At 48.0% G+C, this 24,223-nt stretch overlaps 6 protein-coding genes across 14 annotated transcripts; 2 read left to right on the plus strand and 4 right to left on the minus strand.

Annotated features, from left to right (window-relative positions):
* Positions 1-332: 332 nt before the first annotated feature.
* Positions 333-4,169, plus strand: LOC118512189 (H(+)/Cl(-) exchange transporter 7). 2 transcript variants are annotated; one of them, XM_036056280.1, is made up of 6 exons: positions 333-874; positions 955-1,050; positions 1,554-2,879; positions 2,941-3,324; positions 3,409-3,567; positions 3,646-4,169. In XM_036056280.1, exons 1-6 carry the CDS (start codon positions 785-787, stop codon positions 3,859-3,861), a joined length of 2,271 nt encoding a protein of 756 aa, XP_035912173.1. In that variant the 5' UTR covers positions 333-784; the 3' UTR covers positions 3,862-4,169. The 2 variants fall into 2 exon arrangements, with proteins under 2 accessions (XP_035912173.1, XP_035912174.1); XM_036056281.1 differs by lacking the exons at positions 333-874; positions 955-1,050 and adding an exon at positions 1,113-1,470.
* LOC118514272 (glutamate receptor 1-like) lies at positions 3,985-6,293 on the minus strand. Its single transcript, XM_036061013.1, has 3 exons — positions 5,533-6,293; positions 4,770-5,469; positions 3,985-4,699 (listed from the first exon to the last, which is right to left on the minus strand). The coding sequence occupies exons 1-3, from the start codon at positions 6,291-6,293 to the stop codon at positions 4,187-4,189; spliced, it is 1,974 nt and encodes a 657-aa protein (XP_035916906.1). The 3' UTR covers positions 3,985-4,186.
* Positions 6,107-8,894, plus strand: LOC118512195 (superoxide dismutase [Cu-Zn]). The gene is made up of 3 exons (XM_036056297.1): positions 6,107-7,629; positions 8,306-8,524; positions 8,624-8,894. The coding sequence occupies exons 1-3, from the start codon at positions 7,447-7,449 to the stop codon at positions 8,867-8,869; spliced, it is 648 nt and encodes a 215-aa protein (XP_035912190.1). The 5' UTR covers positions 6,107-7,446; the 3' UTR covers positions 8,870-8,894.
* A 22-nt stretch (positions 8,895-8,916) lies between these two features.
* On the minus strand, positions 8,917-12,707 carry LOC118512191. Of its 2 annotated transcripts, none has more exons than XM_036056284.1 (15): positions 12,577-12,707; positions 12,370-12,496; positions 11,741-12,295; positions 11,548-11,655; positions 11,393-11,461; positions 11,271-11,324; positions 11,121-11,183; positions 10,805-10,876; positions 10,654-10,716; positions 10,365-10,439; positions 10,216-10,278; positions 9,892-9,975; positions 9,774-9,818; positions 9,554-9,628; positions 8,917-9,484 (listed from the first exon to the last, which is right to left on the minus strand). In XM_036056284.1, the coding sequence occupies exons 1-15, from the start codon at positions 12,588-12,590 to the stop codon at positions 8,978-8,980; spliced, it is 1,974 nt and encodes a 657-aa protein (XP_035912177.1). In that variant the 5' UTR covers positions 12,591-12,707; the 3' UTR covers positions 8,917-8,977. The 2 variants fall into 2 exon arrangements, with proteins under 2 accessions (XP_035912177.1, XP_035912178.1); XM_036056285.1 differs by having other exon boundaries at positions 8,927-9,484; positions 9,554-9,625.
* A 113-nt stretch (positions 12,708-12,820) lies between these two features.
* LOC118512192 (flotillin-1) lies at positions 12,821-22,554 on the minus strand. Of its 7 annotated transcripts, none has more exons than XM_036056291.1 (8): positions 22,214-22,538; positions 20,604-20,679; positions 20,079-20,433; positions 18,402-18,410; positions 16,310-16,780; positions 16,094-16,237; positions 15,850-16,014; positions 12,821-14,480 (listed from the first exon to the last, which is right to left on the minus strand). In XM_036056291.1, the coding sequence occupies exons 1-8, from the start codon at positions 22,263-22,265 to the stop codon at positions 14,463-14,465; spliced, it is 1,290 nt and encodes a 429-aa protein (XP_035912184.1). In that variant the 5' UTR covers positions 22,266-22,538; the 3' UTR covers positions 12,821-14,462. The 7 variants fall into 7 exon arrangements, with proteins under 7 accessions (XP_035912184.1, XP_035912183.1, XP_035912187.1 ...); XM_036056290.1 differs by lacking the exon at positions 18,402-18,410 and adding an exon at positions 19,303-19,320; XM_036056287.1 differs by lacking the exons at positions 12,821-14,480; positions 18,402-18,410 and adding exons at positions 14,493-15,347; positions 19,120-19,137 and having other exon boundaries at positions 22,214-22,540.
* Positions 22,555-22,698: 144 nt separating this feature from the next.
* LOC118512194 (polyprenol reductase) lies at positions 22,699-24,079 on the minus strand. The gene has a single exon (XM_036056296.1). It carries the CDS (start codon positions 23,821-23,823, stop codon positions 22,876-22,878), a length of 948 nt encoding a protein of 315 aa, XP_035912189.1. The 5' UTR covers positions 23,824-24,079; the 3' UTR covers positions 22,699-22,875.
* Between the last annotated feature and the right edge of the window lie 144 nt (positions 24,080-24,223).

Below are 24,223 nucleotides of genomic sequence, written 5' to 3' on the forward strand. Positions count from 1 at the left end.
TTATGAATGTGGCTGGTTGCTAAGGTGATCGCGGGTGGTTTGGTGTGTTTGGTGGTTGCCCTTGCTACAGGTTCACCTCAAGCAATTTTCGGCAAGGAAATAATTTTCAAGCAAAGCATGAACCGATGTTTACTCAAAAGGTGGTGAGCATGAGGGAAAAGGGACGAACTTTTGCGCCTAAACATAAATCCGCCAAACATTTGGTGTAAAATCGTTTTAAGATGGGCTAAACAATCTGTTGCGTACAAAAGTTTGTTCAAAATTTTGTGTAAATAACAAACAAATCGCAAATGGTCCAAAAACGATGCAAAGCGTAACCACTGTCCAACCAATTGGCTCAATCCCATTTGACGTTTCCACCGTAAACGAACACAACACAGGCAATCGAACGAAAATACGCAGCACGGCAGTTCTTCTCATCTCCTTGAATGTTTAAACTTCGAAAGTGCTTGCCTTGCAGTTTCCTGAAACAGCTGAATCAGAAATCTCGCCTAAATCAATCCGTGTACTGTGTTTAGTGAAACGCTGGAGCTTGAAATACGGTTGCGAGCCGAGTCATTACCGTGCAGTGCTAAATGTCGTACACACTACTGCATCTCTTTGTTGTGTTTCTTTCTCTTTCCGGCTTCCGTGCTGATAGTGTGGGAATGTTTGTTTGACCTGTAGAGCACATCATTCACAGTGTAGGGCCAGTGGAATTAGTCATCATCAGCTGAGTTGAAATCCGATGCGGGTTATCATAAAGTTTTACCAAACTGTGACCACATTTTAATCACGAAACAAAATGTCGTCCCAAAGGCGACTAATCGATTGCGAAAGTGACGAAGAAAACATCCGCGAAGAAGTACCCACTCACCGGCGAAATCGGCGAAATGTAGGATAATGCAACTTTGTGGACCGTTTATCGGCGCAGGAGACAATGGAAATAATGGCGTTTTCTTTGATTCATTCCAGGAACCGACGGACTTCAATATACCCGTCACGAATGAAGCGGACGCGGATCCTGCGTTCAACCTAAACAGACGTTCGAAGGAAGCTTCCCAGTATGAGGTATGCGCTAGAACTATGGATGACGCAAGACGCGGCTGCACTTTGCATACATCGCGCGTGCGATATCTGTACTGCAATTAGTCGTAAGACACCCGCAATACACAGTGTGTTATCATTGTTAGCTAGAATTAAGTAGCCTCGCCAAGACGAGAACTACACTGCGCATATATAATCTTCCATCGCCGGGAACCCCTATCGGGAGTGGGTTAAGCGAAAATGAGGAGCGGCCCTATTGGGAAACGTCGGTACGCACCCGAGCGATAGACATTGACGCGTGCACAAGCCTGTAGCGAGATAACGTACCACCACGTACCGGTTCTGTTGCTGCTGGACTTTTGCAAGAAAGTTTTCACTTAGAACTGAAGAGATGCCGTTAAGGGTGGCACAATGAAGCAGCAAACTTACAGCGATGTGACCGAGGTGCTTTGGGGCGTGACCCCCCTTTCATCTAACGATCGATGTCTAATCGATAGTGTCATTCTCTTTCTTTCCTTTCCCACCAGAGTTTGGATTACGATGTGTGCGAAAATGTGCTGTGGCGCCGAGAACAAACGAAGATTAAACCAAAGTTCACCGTGCGGAAGGATTTCTCCCGGTGGGTCATTTCGCTACAGATCGGTGTCTGTACGGCGCTCGTTGCCTGCTGCATCAACATCGTGATCGAGGAGGTTTCGCGCCTCAAGTACGGATTCCTGAAGCGCCAGGTCGACGAGAATGTGCTGCGCGGTGATCTTAGCATTCCCTACCTGTACTGGTCCCTGCTAAATCTCGTCCCGGTCGTCATCGGAGCCACGCTGGTTGCGTACGTGGAACCGGTTGCTGCCGGCAGTGGCATTCCGCAGGTGAAGTGCTACCTGAACGGTGTAAAGGTGCCACGCATCGTGCGCATCAAAACGCTCGCGGTGAAGGCGGTCGGTGTGGCCACATCCGTAATCGGTGGCCTAGCCGGTGGAAAGGAAGGGCCGATGATACACAGCGGTGCCGTTATTGCGGCCGGCATTTCGCAAGGCAAAAGCACCACCTTCCGGCGTGATTTGAGGATCCTGCAGCACTTCCGGGACGATCACGAAAAGCGAGACTTTGTGGTGGGCGGGGCGGCAGCGGGTGTGGCGGCCGCTTTCGGCGCACCGATCGGTGGCATTCTGTTCTCGCTCGAAGAGGCAGCCAGCTTCTGGAACCAGAGTCTCATTTGGCGCACGTTTTTCGCGTCGATCATCAGCTCCTTTACGCTCAACCTCATCCTGTCGGCGTACCACGGGCTGAGCAGCTTCCACTACCGTGGTTTGTTCAATTTGGGAGAGTTTGCACCGCTCCCGTTCGAGTACTTCGAGCTGCCGATCTTTATGCTGATGGGTGTGCTGGGCGGCTGTTCTGGTGCGCTGTGGAATGCGGTCAACAGTCGGATCAACATGTTCCGGGCGCATGCCATCAAGCCGCGCTGGGCAAAGGTGCTGGAGGCGGCATTTGTGGCCGTGCTGGGCGCGACCTTTGCCTGTTTGATGGCCTACACGATCAATGACTGCCGGCCGTTGGGACGCGATCCGACGGAGCATCCGGTGCAGCTGTTCTGCCAGGATAATGAGTATAATGCGGCTGCGGCCCTGTGGTTCCAAACGCCCGAAGCAACGGTTAAGGCACTGTTCCACGATCCACCTGGTTCGCACAAAATCCTCACGCTGGCGGCGTTTGTGCTGATCTACTATCCGCTGTCGTGCGTGACGTACGGGCTGAGCGTATCGCTGGGCATTTTCATTCCCACCCTACTGATCGGAGCTGCCTGGGGACGCTTGCTTGCCTCCTTTACGGTTCTCGCGTTTCCCGCCTCGAGCGTAAGTATTGGCTGCGGCTTTCGTACGATAGCGATGGATAAGTAGTGCCCTTCCACTGCAGGCCTTTGTGTCGCCCGGGAAGTACGCGCTGATTGGAGCAGCCGCCCAGCTAGGCGGCGTTGTTCGAATGACGCTTAGCTTGAGCGTGATCCTGCTGGAAACGACGGGCAACATTGGCTTCATCCTGCCCATCATACTAACACTGATGACGGCCAAATGGAGCGGCGATTACTTCAACGAGGGCATCTACGACATCCAGATACAGGCATCGCGCGTCCCCATGCTGCCGTGGCACGTCGAGCCGGAGTATCAGAATCTCTCGGCCCACCACATTATGGCCCGACCGGTCGTGTGCGTACGGCTCGAGGAGAAGGTTCAATATCTGATGGACATACTGAAAAACACGTCCCACAATGGATTCCCCGTGGTGGAGGATGGTGACGATGTGAGCGCCCCGTTTTTCCTTTCCCGACCTACGTTGTCTCAAAATTGGTTGTGTCTAACGCGGCATATTGCTGGAACTTTGCAGGGATCGCGCGTTAACGGTCGTCTCATCGGATTGATCCTTCGCTCGCAGCTGGTGGTGATACTGAAGCACAGCTACTACCAAGAATCGAGCAGCTTCTGGGAGTCAACCGTCAGCATCGAAGCGTTTCGTGACGCGTATCCTCGCTATCCCGCCGTTGAGGTAGAGCGCTCTCTACCACTCTCGCCTTACCGAACCGAACCGAATTTCTCATGCTGTACGTTTTATTTTCCCCCCCAGGATCTACACGTGAACGCACATAAACGGAGCGGCAAATTCTCGGTCAATATGGAAATGTTTATGAACCCGTCACCGTACAGCGTCGAGGAAGGCACATCGGTGCCTCGCATCTTCCAGCTGTTCCGGGCTCTGGGTTTGCGCCATCTCGTCGTGGTGTCGTCGGAGAATCGTGTGCGGGGCATAATTACGCGCAAAGATTTCCTGAAGCATCATTAGATACTCTCCCTCTCTCTCTCTCTCTATTGCGTAAGCGGTGTAACATGCCAAAATGTGAATTTGTGATGCTATGTGCTTGTTTTATTCGGATGATGAAGAAGCGCCTGAATGTTGTACTTTTACTTTTACGACCGATGTAGTGTACGTATAACGAACGAACGATATTGGGTGGGCGGTCTGAGTGCCTTTAGCGCAATTGAACTGAACAGGCCCGGCAGAACGTCGCCACAAAGGCGAGAAGGCGAGATCAGGCAGGCTGTTATTTACATGGAATCACATACAATAATATACATTAAGTAGGATTAAAATGAGCGCCCTATTGCTTCTACTGCTGAAAGTACCCTTCGGCCGGCAGTATCCGAACGCGCACACGCACCCAAAGCTGTTCACCGAGCAGCATCGTTATGGTGAGAAAGTAGCCCCAGCCAAGCGTTACCAGAGCGGGCCACACATCAACGATCGACACGGGAATGAAGCTACTGCCACCGACGCAGCGTGGCTTCTTCGTGTACAGGAGCGTATTTTCCCGGCCCTGTACACCAAACTCGCGCAGCTTAAACAGATTGATACGTACCGGCTCGCGGAACGAGCTGTTCTTCTGCACCGCATAGTACGGTTCGATGACCTTCAGATATTCCACCTCCTGTAGGCCACACTTTTCCTCCTCCTGAAACGTTTCGCTGATCAGCTTGTAGCCGACACCTTTCTCGACGTGGAACGCGTAGTGGCCCTGCCGCACGAGCTCGACGCCCTGTGCTAGGGGAAGAAAATTTTCCGTCCCATCCTTGTTCCGCATCTTCCGCTCGTACAGCGCCTTCCGGATCGGTTCCGTTTCGTGCTGCGTGTGGGGGTTGAAGGGGAACAGTTTATGTGGCTTGCTAGGTCCCTACCAGGAGCTAGGAACGTACCCGAAAGTAATACCGATTGTAAACCGTATCTTCCGCGCCCGTTTTCAACCTAGACGCCAGCAAGTCCTCCAGCGTTTGTATCTTCGTCGAGGGCGACTGAATCAGCGCGACAATGTTGGCCGAATAGCTGGCGTACAGGAACATCAGCACCACCAGGCAGAGCAGTATGAGGCATCGCGACGGTGCCGTCTTCGGTTCAATAAACGATCCCTGCTGGCAGGTCGTACCGAACACGTTCAGCAGCGTATCGGACAGTCCGGTTGCGGTGCTGGTGCTGTTGTCTCCACCGGCGCTCACCTTGTACCGACGCTCGGTACGCAACACCACCAGCAAGAGCAGCCCGGACAGCAGAATGAAGCTGACCGTACAGTACCAGACGTACTGGTCGAACGGCAGCACAAACACGTTATCGGTAAAGGACAGCTTGGGTGCGCGAAACACGAAGCTGGCGCGCGTCGATGTGGTCATCGACAGGAAATCGACCGTCTTGATGCGATCCTGGGTGAAAAACATGGACGTTCCGCCCAGATCGGCAAGATCGCTCTGCAGCTCGCCGACCATACCGTTGAAGCGATCGGTGTGCGGGTCCCGATAGCCCCAGCTGTCCACGATGCTAAATCGGACCGTTGCATTCAGCGCGTGTGCGACCGATTTCGTGAGCTGATAATTCACACGGGAGATCGTATCGATGTGCTTATCGCTGGGAAGAACAAAATACGAATCGTTACATTATTGTCTCCCGATCCGTCCCACTCGTACTCACTGAAGATCGTCCAGATGGTTGAGCGTTTCGTTGTGCAGAACAACGAGCGAGGCACGGAGCTGGAACTGTTGAAAGTTTTGCCTCCTAACCGATGTTACCGGCGGCCGTACGGTGGGGGGCGCCACGCGAATTCCCGACTGCGACTCCCAAACACCAAACTCCTCGTACACCGGTCCCGGAGGAGAGGAGGTTCCCGCGGACAGTCGATACAGTTGCCGCACCAGGTGGCGTCCCGTACTGGGGTCAGTGCAGTAGTAAAACAGCTCATTGCTTATCAGCAGCGGAAGTCGTTCGAGCAACGGGTATTCGGTACAGTTCTTCCAACCTTTGGCGGTTCCCGCTTCAAGCGCGCTTTGCAGGACAATCCAACGCACACGGTAGTACAGCAGTTGAGTTGCCGATTCGAGCAGCGAATCAGTCCCGGGACAGGATAGATCAACCACAGTCACGATTTGATGCTGGTCTCGATCGTGCCAGGGAAGCTGATGTTCGTCCACTGCGGCAAATCGAACAAAACGGGCGGCACCGGTAGCTTCGCGAACAGTTTGCCACAGGGCATAACGAACGGCAGGTGACCAGCAGGTCAGCACTAGCAGCTGCCGCGAGCGGTCCAGATGTACTAGAAGATCCCGAACCGCAGCTAAACGCTGATCGAGCACAGTAGGCGATGGAGGAATGTTTGCTGACACTCCACTTCCAGTGTGCACTATGATCAGGAAAACTAACCACGCTGAAGGTTGTGGTTGAAGAATCCGACTCATGGTGGTGACTTGAGTCTCTCTCGCGAGGACTTGCGAACTATTGAAGATGCCTGCCCGGTAAGGAACCGACTTTTATGCGCGATCGGGTAGTCTCTATTTACGTCTGTTCGGTCCTGCGGGATATAATTTTGATAATTGCTGGCTGGGAATCATCCTCTAACCAAGCATTACCAAGGATGTCCCGGAGCTTGTTCGCTGAGCTTGAGGGGCTGTGTGAACCAGAACCAGCTGATGCGGTTTGTTTGTTTATGTATGCTTCAGAATTTTTTCACCCGAGCTAATAGGCATCCACCAAAACTGGGCACGACCTCTCATCAGTTATGGAATAACAGGAATCCAGGTAATATCTGTAACACGGCGAGCAAAATCAACTGACCCACCTCCATTTACCGGTCCAACACTCCCGTTCTGTGGGTCAAGTGCGCTGTTAGGGTGGAGAGGAAACAAAGGGCAACCCTTCTGCTGTGTACCGCCATTCTACGCAACGTGCATGAGCTATCATCCATCATCCGTAACCGATGACCTAAAGAGACAGCCGTATGCCGTGAGACGGAAAAACTCCTTCATTAGAGGTTTTCTCGCTGACTTGACTCATTGCGCAAACATGCAATCATGGCGCGAGGTTTCACTGCGCTAATCATACGGTACCGTGGCAGCGTTATCTCTTGCACCTACTTACAAAAACACCCAGCTCGAATTGAGATTCTCCTGATGCTCCTAGTTGGGACCATTCTTCTGATATTTTCATCAATTTCGTCCCGATCGAACGAGTCAGACTGGCGACATGCATCAACCCGACCAATGTGAGCCGCCATTTCGCAACAACTTCGGCGTACGCAACAACTTACGCCCCCCGGGGGGTTGTTGCAGCAGCATTGTTCTCGTCAATCTGTCTATAATCCCCGCTAATTACCAGCGAGCATTTCCATTTACCCCCGGCGCGGAACGACCTTTCCAATTCCGGCTGTTGGAGGCGAAGGCATTGGATGCGTTTCTCCCATCAAACTCACGCACGATGCGTTCTAATCACAATAAATCTTGCCACCCGCGGCTCGGGGCTGATTAGTTGCGAACAGGTAGTGGATGTGAGTGTATCTTTCGCGGAGTAGTTCCGAGCCGAGGTTCCGAAATCCCCGTTTTGTACTGTCCAACCATGGTGCCGTCGGCGACAATCGTGTTTGGAGTCGTAGCCTTCTGTGGACTGCAGTTGGTCCCGGGCCAGCTTACGGACGATGTGGAGTTTATCGATCCAACGGTTGGGCTGGGGCCGGGCGGTACTGCCAGCGGGATTCCACTAGGGCCGCGAGGATTCCGTGGGTTTGAAATCCTTCCCAGAGTAAGTTGCTATCCTTGCTATTGAAAAAGTGTGAAGTGAAAGTAAATTTGATCGTTCGTGCCGAAGCCGCAGTACAAGATGTCTTATAAAAAAAATGAGTGATCTTGTATGACGATCAGCCAAACCAAAAATTGAGCAAAGAAAATGGGGTTCGTGAGGCACTCCCACCCAACGGCTGTGGCTAGAGAGACAGAATTCACAGAATCATTTTGTAGGGTTAAGCACGAACACGGGAGCATTCCGTTGGTGCACATCCTGACCAGGCAAAAGGACATCCGACCGTATCATATGGACAATTGCTCGGAAGTTGCTTGGCCTGGGCTTGGGCTGTCCAAAGAGCCCTAACATCGTGTAAATTAAAATGGCGGGCAAATCTCACTTCACTGCTCACTGCTTCACTCTCGGCTAAAGTAATTAATCCGGTAAACAACCTACAAACACGCCATAATCATCGTGTGCAAATCAAGGCACGTGCGTGCGTGTGCGTGTACGAGTGGCCATCTACGCACATGCGTTGCGTGGGAACGATCGTACGAAGATGGCGGCCACCATCGAATGTAAATGTGACTTTTAGTGTGTTTGCTGTGGCTTGCTAATCAATTCTTGATGCTCGGTGATGATGGCCATAAAACATTCCTCACTTCATTTGCTCCATTGTTTGCTTACCTTCGCTTAGCCGGAACCATCGTGGAAGGCGGGCGCAACACTGGTTGCGGACAATCCGGAGCAGCAGATCATGGGAACGATTTCCTTCCGCCAGTTCGCTCCGGGCCACGTCCAGACGGCCATCAACGTTACCGGCCTGCCGGTGGGGAAGCACGCGGTCCACGTACACGCGTTCGGCGATATGCGCGAGGGATGCAAATCGACCGGGCCACACTTTCGCAGCAGCATCGTAAGTAGCGGTAGTCATGGAAACGGTTCGAACCCCAGAGGCTACTGGGCGGTATGGAAGTGAGTGTGATTACTAAACAGCCGATGACCTTCCACACAGATTGGCAACATCGAGGTAAAGGAGGACGGTAACGCGATGATCGATTTCCACAGCCCGTACATCAATCTGTTCGGGTTCGCTGGCATCGTGGGCCGCTCGATCGTGGTACACGAGAAACCGTCCGAGATCTACCGGTTTCCGGACCTGTCCATCAACAATCCGATCTCGTTCCAGGGCGAGGAGGATACGGTCGGCGCGCGGATCGCCTGTGGGCTTATAACGATTCTCGATAATGTCGCGCCGTAGAATGTAATATCGTATTCAATAAAAAGAACAAGCGTGAAGAACACACCTTTTTACAAATAACGTTAGAGGAGAATTCCTTTATTTTAATATTTGCATAGTACAAAGGCTCTACAAACCATCGTAAACACCATACAAGATGCGGCACATAATTGGCGCCACGGTAGCGATTGAAGCCGTCGGGCTAAGAATTACATTGATATCCGTCGCAAGCAACCGTAGCAGCGACAGTTTGGTATCGAACGACACTTGCGCTTCCTCGCAGGGCATCGATTTGGCAAACAAACATGGCACCCAAACCCGCAGAGCATCGTAAACGTGACGTTTCCTTCGGAGATGAGGACCGAACACCAAATCAAGGTGAGAGAGGTGTTCCCTGTCTAGATGATTTGGCTGCCGTACAACAGGTGGAATGGACGGTTCCGGCGTGTCTCGGGCTGGGTCGAGTTGGGGTTTCTCAACAGATGGTACGGTTTGAACATTGGCCGGCAGGTCTCCTTCCGCGGGTTCGAATAAGACTGTGGCTGTGGCTGGTAGCATTCCATCGTCCACGTCCCGCAAGTCTGCTGCTAGTCCTAGTTCAGCTGCCTGCTGCAGCTGATCACCTGAGTTGTCTGACTAAAAAGATAATAGGAAACGACAAATTCACCTTTACCGATCTACACCCCATGGGACTTGCTCGCTTACAATCCAAATCGTGGACCCGTAGTTGAATATCACAGTTGTAACGGAATCCGTGTCGCTGGACGTGCTAGACCTCTGCTGATACGTTTAGATTTTTGTAGGAAGAAGTAAATTACATGTATTATGTTATTCGTTCAAGCTTCAAATTGTCTTTCATCGGTTAGTGAACTGCACAGAGTAAATCCCCCTTCCATCGGTTTAGAAACCAACCCAAAACACTCACGATTTCATTCTGCTCTTCATGTGGCTCTTGTTCGGAATCCACGCTCTGAAAGTTAATCAAAAGCGTTGAATTAGCGTTGTGGCTGTTTTTCTTAATATTCGGGTTAGATCGGACTTACATCCGGTATGTGGTGGCGAAACTCGTTCGATGGAGGTGCTTGCGACGGCTGCTGTTGCTGCTGCTGTTGCTGTGGCTGAACAGACTAAAATTAAATTTGAAATTCAAACACATAAAATGTACCTTCAAGATGTTATTGAGATTTGCATTTTGGTTAATCCTAGAGCCGTTACTATGACGATCAGTCACTTTATAGTGCAATTTATCAGAGGGGTAAATAACCCCATTTTAATTTAACTAAACTTTTACTAAAAAAATAACCACGCTCAAATTATTTAATAAAAAAGACGGTTACCTCTGGACGAAATATGCACGTCCCACTCACCATTTCATGCCGCTCTTCGTCCTCATCTGCTACATCTTCTTCCGAGTCCGACTCAAACACGCTCTGAAGGAATTACCAATAACAAAACAGAAGTAAGGTGTAAAGCTAGGATCTGGTCTTCAGTCTTTTTAATGCTTCATTGTACTCACATCGGGCACATAGCATCGGGTCCGTGGAGCTACGTTCGATGGAGGTACCTCCTGCTGCTGCTGCTGCTGAATAGGCTAAAATAAAATTTTGAATTGAAACAGATTAAATGCACCTCCAAGATGCAATCCAGATTTGGTTTTCGTTAGTAATCGAGCTCAGGAACATTACTCCACCACAGTTTAAAGGAATAATATACTTTTGGGGCACTGTTATTCTGTGGCTTTTGCTCATAAAAATCGTACAAACGTCGGTTACCTCTGAATTGTTCAATATGCACGTCCTACTCACCACTTCTTGCCGCTCTTCGGCCTCATCTGCTACCTCTTCTTCCGAGTCCGACTCAAACACGTTCTGAAAGTATTGCCGGTAGCAAAACAAAAGGAATTGGTGTAAATCAATTGTATGTTTTACAGTCTTCGGAATGCTTCATTGTACTCACGTCGGGCACGTAGCATCGGGTCCGTGGAGCTACGCTCGATGAAGGAACCTCCTGGTGCTGCTGCTGAACAGCCTAAGTTAAAATTTTGAATTCAAAAAGATTAAATAAGTCGATCGAGCTCATCCATTGCCTCCAAGCAGTAATTCACATTTGGTTTTCGTTAGTAATCGAGCTCAGGAGCTTTTGGGGCATCTTCGGAGAGCCGATACATTCGCCAAAAGTCACTTAATAGTGCAGTATTCAGAGGGGTATAGGACCCCGTTTTAAGTTATCCTGACGTTTGCTTAAAAAGACCAATGCTCAAAATCCCACTCACCATTTCGTGTGGATCTTCTGCTTCATCTGCTCCATCGTCTTCCGAGTCCGACTCAAACACGCTCTGAAGGAATTACCAGTAATAATACAAAATTAAGTTGCAAAGTAAATGATCTGGTCTTCAGTCTTTAGAATGCTTCATTGTACTCACATCGGGCACGTAGCATCGCACATTCGACGGCGGGGCTTGTTGGTGCTCAAGGGCCTGAAACAAAAAGCGAATAGGGTTTTAAACTTGTTCTGTCGACTATTCTGCTCCGATGTCGATACTACCGCTGGCGGTTCGGCGTTACCATCCATTACGATTTCATCGTCCCGTAACTCTTGGACGATTGGATCGGCCTGGAAATCGTAGAAAACAATTCATTCAGCAGCGGTCTTATTTATCGTGTGGTTTCAGTCAGATTCATTTTCCATCCGAGCGTTACCTCGTGGTGAATTCGTTCCATCTCCTCTAGCACTGCATTAAACTGCGTCGATTCCATGCTTAACAGATGTGACGCCGAGAAGGTGGCTTGCATCGGAGCGGTACAGTCCTGTTTATGAGAAGAAAGAAACACAAAAAGTATGATGCCGCCATACGGGCCATGCCACCGTCAGTGCTGACCACACCGCCCTTACCTCTATTCGCACGCGAACGTCATCCAGCAGTATGGCCGACGATGACGCTGATGGGTCCTCCGTTAATGAATCGTCACCGGCTTCTGGTGATGCTGGTTGCTGCTCCTTCGACTGTTGGCAGTAATCTGGCAGCATAGCGATCCACGAACCGATGCACATTCGGACCGTGATACGATTTCGAACGTTCGGCAGTTTGAGCAGAAACGTTTGCCATCGAACCGCCAACTCGTACGCTGGATCGTTCACATTGATCCACACTCGATTCGGCATTCCCGGCATGCTGTAGCGCTTGAACACTTTGACCACCTGCTCGTCGTACCGTGGATCTAGCGCGTACTTTACTAGCAGCTTGTTGCGTGCCACGATCGCCGGATCTTTTTGCACCAGCGCTGTGTACTCGAACAAGACGCGGAATTTGTACACCGTCTCTAGGAACGGGTACTGCAGCAGGTTAATGGTGTGCTGGTCCGTCAGGTACTCCCTCAGGTGGCACACTATCTGCTGCCGGTAATGGTTTCGCAGCTGACTCCACGGAATGTTCTCATTGGTCTCCAACTGTGGCGAGGGAAATAAAACCGGCAATCATTACTGACCGAGCAATAAGTGTGCTGTCGCTTGTAGCTCTATACCAGCAAATCTTCGGCCACTTTTTCCCACCGCTCCATCTCGTTGCAGAACGTGTCGATATTCTCCACCAGCAAGCGCACAATCGATCTGTTCAACTCATCCGAGTACACCTTTTTCCTTTCATTGTTCCTTCGTAAAGTGTGCGTATTGTTGGAAGGGTATTAACGAACGGATGCTCACATCACAGAAAGTTCTCTGGTATTTCTTACCTGTATTGAGCCATGTTCGATGCACCGTGTTTGATTTTAATGCTGCAACACCGGCAAACACGAACGGCCGATTGTTTACCGTCTATTTTCCGCCAAAACAACGCTCATCGCGAACTGTCATCGGTGAAGTGACAGCTGTTTGTTTTCAAATTTCAAAATGCATAAGCAGGCGGTTGAGTCCCAATTCGATATTTGTTCAACACCGACCGTGTTTCGAATGTCGTGCTTAAAACGGGGGTTTCGGTTTTATTTTCACAGTATTACGATTTTATTTCTCCACCGTGTTCGGGTTTGCTTGCAATTTGTTGTTATACACATTCGAACGTTCGTGACACGCAAAAAGCAAATTACGTTACAAAATATATGTATATCTTTATATTATTATGTGTTTTCGCATCTTGGAGTCACCACCGCGCGCCATCGCGCCATGCGGACCGAAAAATTGTATTCCCACCTGTTTAGTTTTTTTGCTTCACATTTCGCGGTAAGTTTTCAATTTTCGCTACAATTGCTACGCTTAATGCACATCGCACCCGCCGTTTGGCCTGCCGAAGACACCTGTGCTCACACAATTTCATCTGGTAATTGTTGTTTAATAATCGCGCCAAGGTGAATGAAGTTTACGTTTTCTTTCGGGGAAGAAAATGCTTAAGGTACGTTGCTGAACATCGGAGACAAACTATACGCGTTGTTTAGCGATCTCTTTACTATAATACGTGTATATATATGTTTGTATATTGTTTCAAATAAAAATAAAAAACGTTTTTCGATAGCGAGAAGAGTGTGTTTTTGTTACGATTTTGCGTACTATTTGACTGCTGTTCATACGTACAAAATGCATTGCTCGCAATAAGCCTATCTCTTTAGCTAGAATATAGATTTTACCAGATTTCACACATCTAGGCCAAGTCAATGGATGGACAATGGTTCAGAGCATTGGTTTTTTTGTTTCGTTTTTAAAGGTTTTTTTTCTGGCTACTTTAGGACAATTTAAACTTCGCTAGCTGGTAGCTGGCCTTTGTGATTGCGATCATCAACAGAATAAATGGAGCAAGTCACCTAACCCATCGATCGATCTTCCATCCAACAAATGATTGATCTACATGAAATTATTGGAGTATATGGCATGTGCAACACCACACGGTCGATTTGTGGTAAGTGTTGTGCAAAACAGTTGTTGTGGCAGTGACTAGATAAAGTGATACTGAGAAGTGATGAAAAACAATGTTACCCACACCCGGTGTGTGAGTGTCCTGTACGTCTAACTAACCTCCTGCAGATGGGGTTGCCCGCGAAATCTGACCATTATAAAACCTAACCACTGGGTTGGCATTTGTTGGAGGATAGTGTGGAGCATTTCCGAATGAGTCCCTTAAAAAAACAAAACAAAATGCAACAATAATAACCCTTTACGAGTACCCTTTACCTTTGAAAGAACATAGTAACATAACCAACTTAAACTTGTACAGCATATGCAACATCTCTTTGCACGGATGCACGGTCAACGGAAACCGTACGCACTTTTGAAGCGTGTTGAGGGAAAAACTAAATGGGGAAAAACTAAATGTAACACACCGCACGTCCGGACCGGCAGAAGAACATCGAGTTTCATGTTAAATATCAGAAAACGATTAAACACACAGAATACAAACATTAACATCCGCGGGGGCCTCGCACCGTTCTGGCCCTTTTGCTATGGCTTTGGTCTGCTACATGGTTCTTGGGTTCGTCGCAGAGGTTCCGCTCACCGCGCGGGACGATGTATTTTGTGTGTGTATGTGTGTGAGTCTGAGTCCTTCTTCTCCACGTTATGCAAAACAGTGTGAAAGGGGAACAGCGGAAGCACTGTCCTTTGTATAATCGTAATCTTGCTCGTTCGATCTCACTTAACCAGCGTGTACGGACTAGAAAAATAAGAGCGGGTTTGGTTTTATCATTAGGGAAGCTTAACAATTAACACAACAAAACGGTGTGATGATAACAAAAAGAGTTTTTTTTTCTGTTTGTATAAAAAGCGTTTTAAGATCAATGGGACAGCGCAGCAGCACGGAGCGAATTTCGATGATCGTGTGTGGGGGTTGTATGTGTGTGTGTGCGGTTCATTGATTAGTGAGTTCCTGTGTGTAGGAGTGTACAGGTGTAGGAAGGATGGATGTTTTCCGATTGATAAAATTTAATTAGCCTCCGACAGTTGGAGCAGAGCAAATCATATACTCTGTCAAAATTTGTGTCACACTTAAGCAACAATGAGGCTGAACTAATTCGGCAACACAAAGATATAACGAGCCTCTAGCGTAAATAGAATTAGAAAATAGAAAATAATTTTCAACTAAAAGATCTAACTAACGCACGCTACTCTAACGAAACATAGTTACTGCTGTCTGAGAGGAACTCACACGATTGAATGATCTTCCGACTTCCGATAGGCAGTAAACGATAGACTTAGATAGAGAGGTTGACTCAAGCGTTGTGTTGCGCGTTTGTTTCGATTCTTACGATTACTATACTGTAGAAGTGGTCAATAGTCGGTGGAAGAGTGTTGTTGGTAGAGAAGAGAATACTTTGCGTAATTCGCATCGATCACTAATGTGACCAAAAGGATAATCAAAAAATAAAAACCTACAAACCCAATACAATTAAACAACAACTAATGTAAAAGAAGGTAACATAACATAAATCTATCTATCTATGGTAACATCAACTAAAGCTTATACTATCACTTCGGGGTGTAATTCCATCATCACTTCGGTAGATGGGAGATCAAATACTGCCTGCAACAAACGGAAATAATAGATAAGACTAATGGGGAAGGCAGGGGGCAAACAAGGAATACACGAATGGAAGGCGAATGAACGATGAGGGACAACACTACCAGCAAAATCAAAAACCCAGATTAATTTGTTAGGACCTTTTTTGGTGCCTGCGCGATTCTACCAATCTTTGTTCTATTCTAGCGACTAGTTGGTCTAATGGTCTTTCGTGACTTGTTTTTCTGTTAACACAAGTTTCTACCTAACTAATTGGCCAATGTAAGAGCGTTTGGAGTTTGGAAAGCGATTCCAATTGTTTGTCCATAAAGCTTGTGTGCGATGCTGAGAATGATGATATGATGTGGTGCCGTGAATTGTTTTGCGATGTACTCGATGTGAATGTGTAATGTGTACGCTGCTGAAGAGGTATGTTTGTGGGTTTGTGTGTGTGTGTGATTGAGCTTTGGTTTGGCCTCGGGTGGTGTGAGGGGGATGTTTAGATGTACTTATGGTTTTGATTTACCCGCGAAATATCAACGCCGGTGATCGATTTGACCAGATCCGGAATCTTGTTCACGATCTGTAACACTTCACCGGTCAGCTTCACAGCACCGACCTCACCGTTGCCGCTAGACACCATCGTGATCTTCTTCGCCTGCGACAATGGTGCCGCAACTTCAGCCGCAACCTGCAACGGAAAACGGGACAATGTAATACGTGAATACGAGGGTCATACACCTCGAGTGTCCGTAACGCCTCCATCGTACCTTGGGCAATGTATCGAGCAGCATGTCCACCATCGCCGCCTCACGGTACTCTCTCCAGGCTTCGGCCTTCTTGGCCATCTGTTCCGCTTCGGCCTTCGATTTAGCCGCAATGGCAAACGCTTCCGCCTCACCACGTACCTTTATCTGTAATGGAACCGAGCGTCGTAAGAAAAACAAAAACCCGGGCCCGTTGCAAGCCACTTTTCCAATACTAACCGCTTCTGCCTCTGCTTCGGCCTCCAGTATGACACGCTGCTTGTTAGCTTCGGCCAACTTTTCCAGCTTGTACTTCTCCGCCTCGGCCGGCCGGCGGATGGTCGCTTCGAGTTCGCGCTCGCGACGCTGCATTTCCTGCTCCTGCACCGCGATCTCCTGCGTACGTTCGACCACCTTAATCTGCATCTGTTCCTCCTTGATGCGCTGCTTGGTCTTGGCCGCCTGCAGCTCGTACGCCATCTCCGCTTCGGCCTTCTTCGTCTGCACCTCCACGTCGTACACGGCCTTCTTCAGCTCGAAATCGCGCTGGGCCTTCGCGATCTCGGTATCGTTCAGGAACCGGGCCGCCATCCGCTGTTCCTCCGCGATCGCTTCCTTGATGGTCGCGTCGCAGCGAGCTTCCGCCTCGCCGATTCGCGCATCACGCTTCACTTCCGCCGTACGGGCCATACCGAGACTTTTCAGATAGCCCTGTGTGTGTGTGTGTGTGTGTTTTGCCGGAAAAGAATGGAAAGAAGGGACAAGGGTCCACAAAACACGATTAGCTTTAGTCGGCTCGTTCAAAGCATCCGAGGGTGGAGACGCCACGGCATGAATGGCGCCACTTGTGAGGGGGAAAAATGCTAAAAATCAAACATATTGCGCACTATATAATGTTCCTCTCTCTAAACGGAAGACGATCGTAAATCATATAACAAACAGTGATTAAACCAAATGTATTTACGCACACGCACACACATACACACACACACGCACACAGACGTTAGTATCACGCTGTTAAGGGGAGCCCGCGCTCGCTTATGATAGAAATTCACCCGCGTTTCTATCCGAACGATCCGAGGGAAATGGAATGCGAAAGCGATTCGAGTAAAGAGCTACGTGACAGTGTAAGCTTGGGGGAACACGGGAAAAAATATTAAAGCAATTGGATGTTAACGATTCGAATGGAATTGGCCGAGTGATTGTTGCGGATACCACAGAGCGCCAAACTTTGGTTAATTGAGTGAGAGTTAGAGCTTATTCCACTGCCAACTACCAACACCTGGTCGCTATGCAATGCGCCGATCTTGTTTGATTACCGCACATGGCCTACTTTAACATAGAGTATCCCACCGAACAACTCTTTAAGCAAGCGTTCTACTGATTGCATACTTGCAAGGCGCATAAGCAAATTCGAAACGAAACTCACATGGAAACGGTTGGCCGAAAGCACAAAGCAAAAAGCATCTATCAGTAAGGATTAGTTACTCGAATCTCTGCGCATTATAGGAAAAGCGGCAGCAGCCATGCCGAAATAAAAGGGAAATCTATTTAAAAAGATGTTATCCCACTTTTGCGTGAGCCTGTCTGTTCGTTTGATCGGCATATTGTGGCATTCACAACGCTTCTAGCCAATTTCCCTGCCGGTTCTCGTGAACCAACCACACGTGTGTTACGGCTTGTCAATATGTACACAATACAATACAAACATATAGAAAGGAGAAAGAACGAAAGAGCATTTTAATCCTTTAAAAGTGTTTAAAAATAAAATCCTTAAACCGAAAAGAAAGGAATGTACAGCACAATTATTGTCCAACATACTCTACTGGGCGGGTGGGGAACGGGTGGATTTGCTTGATTGAAAACCGACAGAGCGTTTAAGAGATGAAGTAGTAGCTCATGTGTGTATTTTAAGTGTTGTAAATATTCAACGAGTGTGTGTTTTGTTGGTACAAGAGCTGAGTAAAACGGATCAAAATGGTGGTTTACTGAAGCTAGAGAGGTGCAGGCTTTCACACAGCAATACGGAGGCGAGTTGTTCTAATGTCCTCTCGGTGTAAAACCGTTGTATGAGGGGTGTTTTTAATCGAGTGAGAGAGTGTGTAGCTCGGCTGCTGTGTGTTATACACTAGGCAAGGCAGCTAGAGAGTGTTGTGTGTGATCAGTATTATCATTATAAGTATGTGGGCGATAAACACAAAACAAAACAGTACATGGTGAATGTCTGAAACTGGTGGGAAGAAACAATAAATCGAACGCATGGTTCTTGTCCAGAAGGAACAAACTCAAGAAAGACAAACAAATGCAGGTCGAGAGTTGAGAGTTAACATACCTTAGCACCCTTTACATTATCAAAACACATTGTTATTTTATTCGTTAGCGGGTTAAAGAGAGGTACACGATAAAAAGACAAAAGAAGAAAAGAAACAGAGAGAACCAATGAAAACGGAGGATACGGCTAGAGACCACACAGCACAGCACGGCGGCTAAGAATTGGGGTGGTTGGGCCATGGTAGCGCTAGCGCACAGCAGACAGAGAGATGGAGAGATAGCGAGAGAGCGCGCACCCAGAAAGGATTCGTTCTATGATAGGAGGACAAAGTGTTCGTCTGGTTGGACTGATATTGTGGCTGACCTATGTACCATGAGGATCAAGGGAAATGTGGTGTCGGTTACTGATAGATTAGTAGAAGTAGTAGTAGTAGTAGTAGTGGTAAATGGTAAACGAACTAAAAACCAATTAAAATCATTATATGTGTAAGCGTAAAGCATAAACTTATCAACGTTTTAGCTTAACATATGCGCAATCTATTTGGCGACTGTTGAACAAAAGTGGTGGGAGTAAGGAGAAAAGCCTAATGTGGCGCGCGCGGGATTTCCGTGGTCTGTTAGTTCTGCAACCGCAATGCGCATACTGATCTAAACCGTTTCTTTGTTAATAGAAGGTTGAAAATATTCATCATTCGCCAGCACAGGGTTAGCTTCTAAATGTAACATCGAGTGTTATCGACATCTCGACAACACGATAAGTATGGTACGGAACTTCTTACCCTGTTAGACCCGTTATACTTGGAAAATATAAAAATGAAATGAAGCAAAAGAACCAATATTAACGAGAGCCGCTTCAACTACAGCAGGTGAAGTGAATCTTAACCACTAATTTCCCTTCGCGAGCGTTATCGAGCATTCAGGAGTATTTTTGAACAATTTTGAAAAGTAAACAAAATTCTTACCCTACCAGACCCGTCAGTCTTGGAACATAAGAATGAAATGAAACAAAGGAACAAACATTAAATCAATTTTTTATCACATAGTACATCAATGATCCTGATCCGGAAAATCGTGTTGACGTTACAAATCGCTTCATCCGTCAATGCGAGCAAAGAACAATAGGCGCACCCGGCATGAAACACTCAGACCCATTGTAGTATCCTCAGGAGCTTCGGCCGAATTAAATACTATAATAGAGCTTTCAAAATTCGTACGCTTCTACAAACTACTGAGAGTGATGAGTAAGAACCAAGAGTTACAGAAGGAGTCGATATACATATAGGTAGAAAGATAGGATAGAAAGAAGATAGAAAACTTAGTAAAGTAGATGTGAAAAAGTGTGAGAACGTGGATAGCGTGAAAGTGAAAGTAGTAAGAGATAGGGAGGGGGGTTTCAACTCTTGTTATCGTGTTGACGATAAGTGGAGGCGAAAGAAACGATGAAAAATAGAAAGTAGTTCTCCTCCTCGTAACACTATGCGTAACAGAACTTGTATGAGTCGTTTCATGGCCGTGGGAACTATTGCCACAACTCTCGAATTTTGGACGAACGTTGGTGTGTCGGTGGTAGAATGATAGAGAAGAATCCTTTGGCTTCGGTTGGCCAATGGGAAACGGGGGGAGCGAGGGTGGGTCTGGGGGTAGGGGGCGGGGGGTTGGGCGGTTTGTTTGGGGTGGTTCGCTTAAGCCGATCAGTATCAGTATGAGGATGTACGCGCCATTTGGCTTCTTCTCTTACCTCTTCGTCGCGAATGTCCTTGAGCGTGTAGGACACGACAGTAATACCCATGTTTACCAGATCGGATGACGCGACCTCGAACACCTGTTTCGAGAACTTTTTACGATCCTTGTAGATCTCCTCGACCGTCATCGAGCCCATAATTGCGCGCTGATGGCCTTCGAGCGTTACCAGCGCAATGTGCTGAATTTCGGTTTCCGATTTGCCGAGAAACTGTTCGCACGCCGTCAGCAGCATATCTTCGTTCTGGCCCTGGATTTTTACTTGCGCGATCCCGGTGACGGAAATCGGTACACCCTGGCTGGTGTACACGGTCGGGCTTTCCACCTGCAGTGTCATGGTGTTGAGTGAGATTCTGCAAACATAAATCACGTGTTGTGTTGTTATACAGCAGCATACAAAGCAAAAATACCGATACTACCCGATAAGCTATTATAAGCGCTCTTATCTACGTATAAAGTATACATAAAGCATAAGCCTTTTATTTTGAGGAGCTTGTCGGGGAAGTATGGATGTTTGCATTACCTTTGCACTTGTTGAATCGATGGCCAAACGAATGCCCGTCCACCGGGAACCAGCAGTGGCTTCATGTGGCAGCATCCTGTGAAGCGGGGGAAAAATCCATATCAATTAACCTAGTAACCATTGGCGGAAGTAGAGTTGCGAAAGCAACTTATCGTTCGTTGGCAAGGAGACGAGTGAAAAAATGGAGGCTGATGGATGGAATCTGACCAGCATACATACATAATGGAAGCATTATTTTTTGTATACCTTAGCTACATCGTTACTCTTAATATAGACACAACTTTCAAGCGTTTTCCCAATAAAATGCTTTGGAGCTGGAGTTTATGGTTGTTTTCCTTTTTCCTTCTAGCCCATTAAAGCCTTTGGTTATTACTGCGCCAATATCGGGTTTGCTTCATCATTTGAAGGTTGAAGTTTTACGTTAACCGTTGGTAAACATGCTACTTTCAAACAGCAAGCAAACTGTGTTGGCATAGGTTCCGACCAACCGCAAGCGCATCTCTTTGGCCACCGGTGCACCCGACGACGCTAGGACTGGCGTAATTTATTTTCTAAGGCAAAGGGGTAGGATTGGGCCGGCCGGAAGCGGAAAACAACAAAAAAGGAAGGGAGAGCGATGGGCCACACAAACCACGCTGTACTGGAGAATGGGAAAGGATGAGGCAAAAATCGATACATCCTCGTGACACTTTTAGGACACCGATAGATAATAGACACCACTAAACATAGGACAGACACACAGCCACACACACACCGCTTTCCAACATTTCCCATTCCACCGACCGTGGCAAGCCTTTTTCACCCACCGAAGTGCGCGCGCGACCAATGTCGGGAGAAATGTATTTTTATATTTCATCTCTCTCTCTCCCTCTCTCTCTCTATGTGTGTGTGTCTGTATTATGTGAAGTGTGTTTTGCTGCGATGTTTATTTTATGCCTTAATGGAAAAAATGAAAAAAGAAACTAAGCAGGCGGGCACCAGGAACAAATACAGCGGCCTACTGTTCCTTTTTCTTTCGTATCGATTTTCCACTACTGTATGCAAGCGCAAGTTTCCCGTTTTGCTGTGGTGGGTAGCCCACGGTCAAAAGTGCAGATTAAACTTCCCGCCGTTGCTGGTGGACGCTTTTCAAAAAGTCGCTCCGAGGCCATACAAGTGTTGAAAAGTGTTAATGATAGGTGCACGGTCTTTTAGATATTTCTTAACCACCGGTTATTTCGGGCATCGCACCGTACGCAAGAACATTGTCTTTCTATTCAAATCATATTCGCAGTACGAGATGCTCGGTCGTAAAAAAAACACCACCAAAATGCGTCGAGGGTGATGGGATTTCACCACCCCATACAGAACGGGGACCGGTCAACATTAGAATGATGTCACTCCGCTTTGCTTTGGTACGCTTCTCCGCTTAGACGCATGCACCAACAAAACACCACCGCCCGGCCACATCTTTTCCTTCCTTCGTCCGCCCATCCACCGGGGAAGGGGGGATTCCATCAACGGGATGGGGTTGGCCGTCTTTTTGACGCCACCACATGTGATTCGATGGAGTTTTTTGGGGGGTTAAGGACAAATAGGGAGAGCAAGTAAAGCGTTGATTTCGTCCGTACCTGATACCACCAAGGCCTCGTTCGGGCCGCAAGTAACAAACCCCCAAACCATTATTGCCTGCCTGTGCGCTGCTGCTGCTGCTGTTTTCACTGTCTTATCACAACAAGTTTCACGAGCAACTTTGCGTTTGAATCAAACAAACAAGCCTTCTGCACGCCCGATTCGTTAAACACTGCCGAGAATCGTGTCGGGTGAGGATTTTAATCACGAAATTCGTTTGCAAAACCGCAATCAATTTGGATCGTTTCGCCGAGCGCGTCAAGAAGCACAACACACATCTAATCAATTGATGCAGACCGAAATTCTTTCACGGTGTGTGTACGGTGGCGCCGCGTGCTGGCGTTTAATGAAAGCAATGCACACTGGGCCCGCTGAATACAACAGATTTGGTCAACATTTGTTTCACAATTATTTGTTATTTCCCACAGGTAAATTTTGAAGATTGGTGGTACTGTTTTTAATACAAAAAAGGATACAATGCACATTTTGGCAATAGAAAAACCACATTTTATTCGACTGGGCAATTGTTGAATGCAATAAATAAAGCGTAATTAGTAATGTGTAGCACCATTTGAGCCGCGTTAGATCGTACCCGTTTTCTCCCGAATTACCCCAGCACCCGGAATGCGTTAGCGAATGGGTATTACACCCATTTTCCAACTCACAAAATGTAAGGAACCAGTGCTTTCCTTTGCTTCGGATAGTTGGGGAAGTTTTCCACGTACCACTGGTGCGTAAGCCACGAGTTCATCAGCTGATTCGACACGACCCACAGCAACACGTACGCCATCGAGCTATTCCGACGCAACACCCCGAACAGCACCACGTACATCACGATCTCGAAGAACATGTGGGGCGAGGAAACGACCTCAAAATAGTCACCGGTCGGTAGACTATGCTTCTGGCTCACCACCTTGCCAGCTTTATCCTTGCGCAGGTTCGCGAGGATTACGTTCGATCGATACTGGTGGTACCAGGCGTAGTAAAACACACCGATCGCCAGGCCGAGCGGTACGGTGACCTCAAACCGATACCCATTGGTCGGGAGTGAGACGGGCCCGGTGCGGGTGAATCCTTCTGCCTGCGAAAGGATCGCCACGATCGTGCCGAAGTAGTGTATGTATCCGACGAGGTACGCGGACAGGTTGATCTTCAGCTTGCTGGAAAACACCTGCACGAACCAGGTTTCGTAGAACCGTCGTAAGCATTGCATCGTGATCAACGTCATGGCAATCAGCGTTTCGGTCGGGGTCGTGCGCACCATACGCCTATTGGTGGCCATCGTGTCGAGGAACGCTATCACGTAGTCGGGAGCTGGTTTACCCGTCATGTAGGTTTCCATCATCACGCCAAGTCCGGCCAGCGCCCATAGAGCAGCAAAGATGTAAAAGTGTTTGAACCATGCCTTCGGGACCTCCAGCAACGAGACCAAACGATCCGGTGTGCCTTTCAGGGCGTGCTTGCCGTAGCGGAACGTCTGCCGGATCGCTGTTGGCAGATGCTTCTCGATGGTTGCCAACAGTCCACCGAGCACCACCACTGTTACGATCAGGTTGACGAATAGAAAGTTGATCAGATTGATCGACCGAATATCGAACCACGGGAACATGGTGCAGTGTTCGTTGGCTAGAGCCTTCCTTCCTTCGATTGATTGAAGCGCGTGAACTGCAGTCACAGCCGTTTTCGAGTAATGGAACCGATTGCTGCCTTGTATTACCTAGCTGCCATCACCGCCGTAGCAAGCGATTGATCGCGAAGAAGTAGGACACGCCACATGAGTCGTTAGCACCTTTTTTTTGCTCTCTTCCCTGTCCCGTTGCGTGAAGATGATCTTGAAATTGTTTGTTTACGCCAGCCTGACCAAGGTGAAGAGAGAATACAAAACAGGGTAGCGGGAAATTCGAAAAGGAAATTATCGGTTTCAATCGCCATGAGGGCCGATAAAGCTCTTTTAGCATAAAATTGAATTTATTCAAGTGCTAGAGCAGATTGCAAACAGCTGCGTGCCT

Source organism: Anopheles stephensi, chromosome 3 (assembly GCF_013141755.1).
Source record: "Anopheles stephensi strain Indian chromosome 3, UCI_ANSTEP_V1.0, whole genome shotgun sequence".
Lineage (NCBI taxonomy): Eukaryota > Metazoa > Arthropoda > Insecta > Diptera > Culicidae > Anopheles > Anopheles stephensi.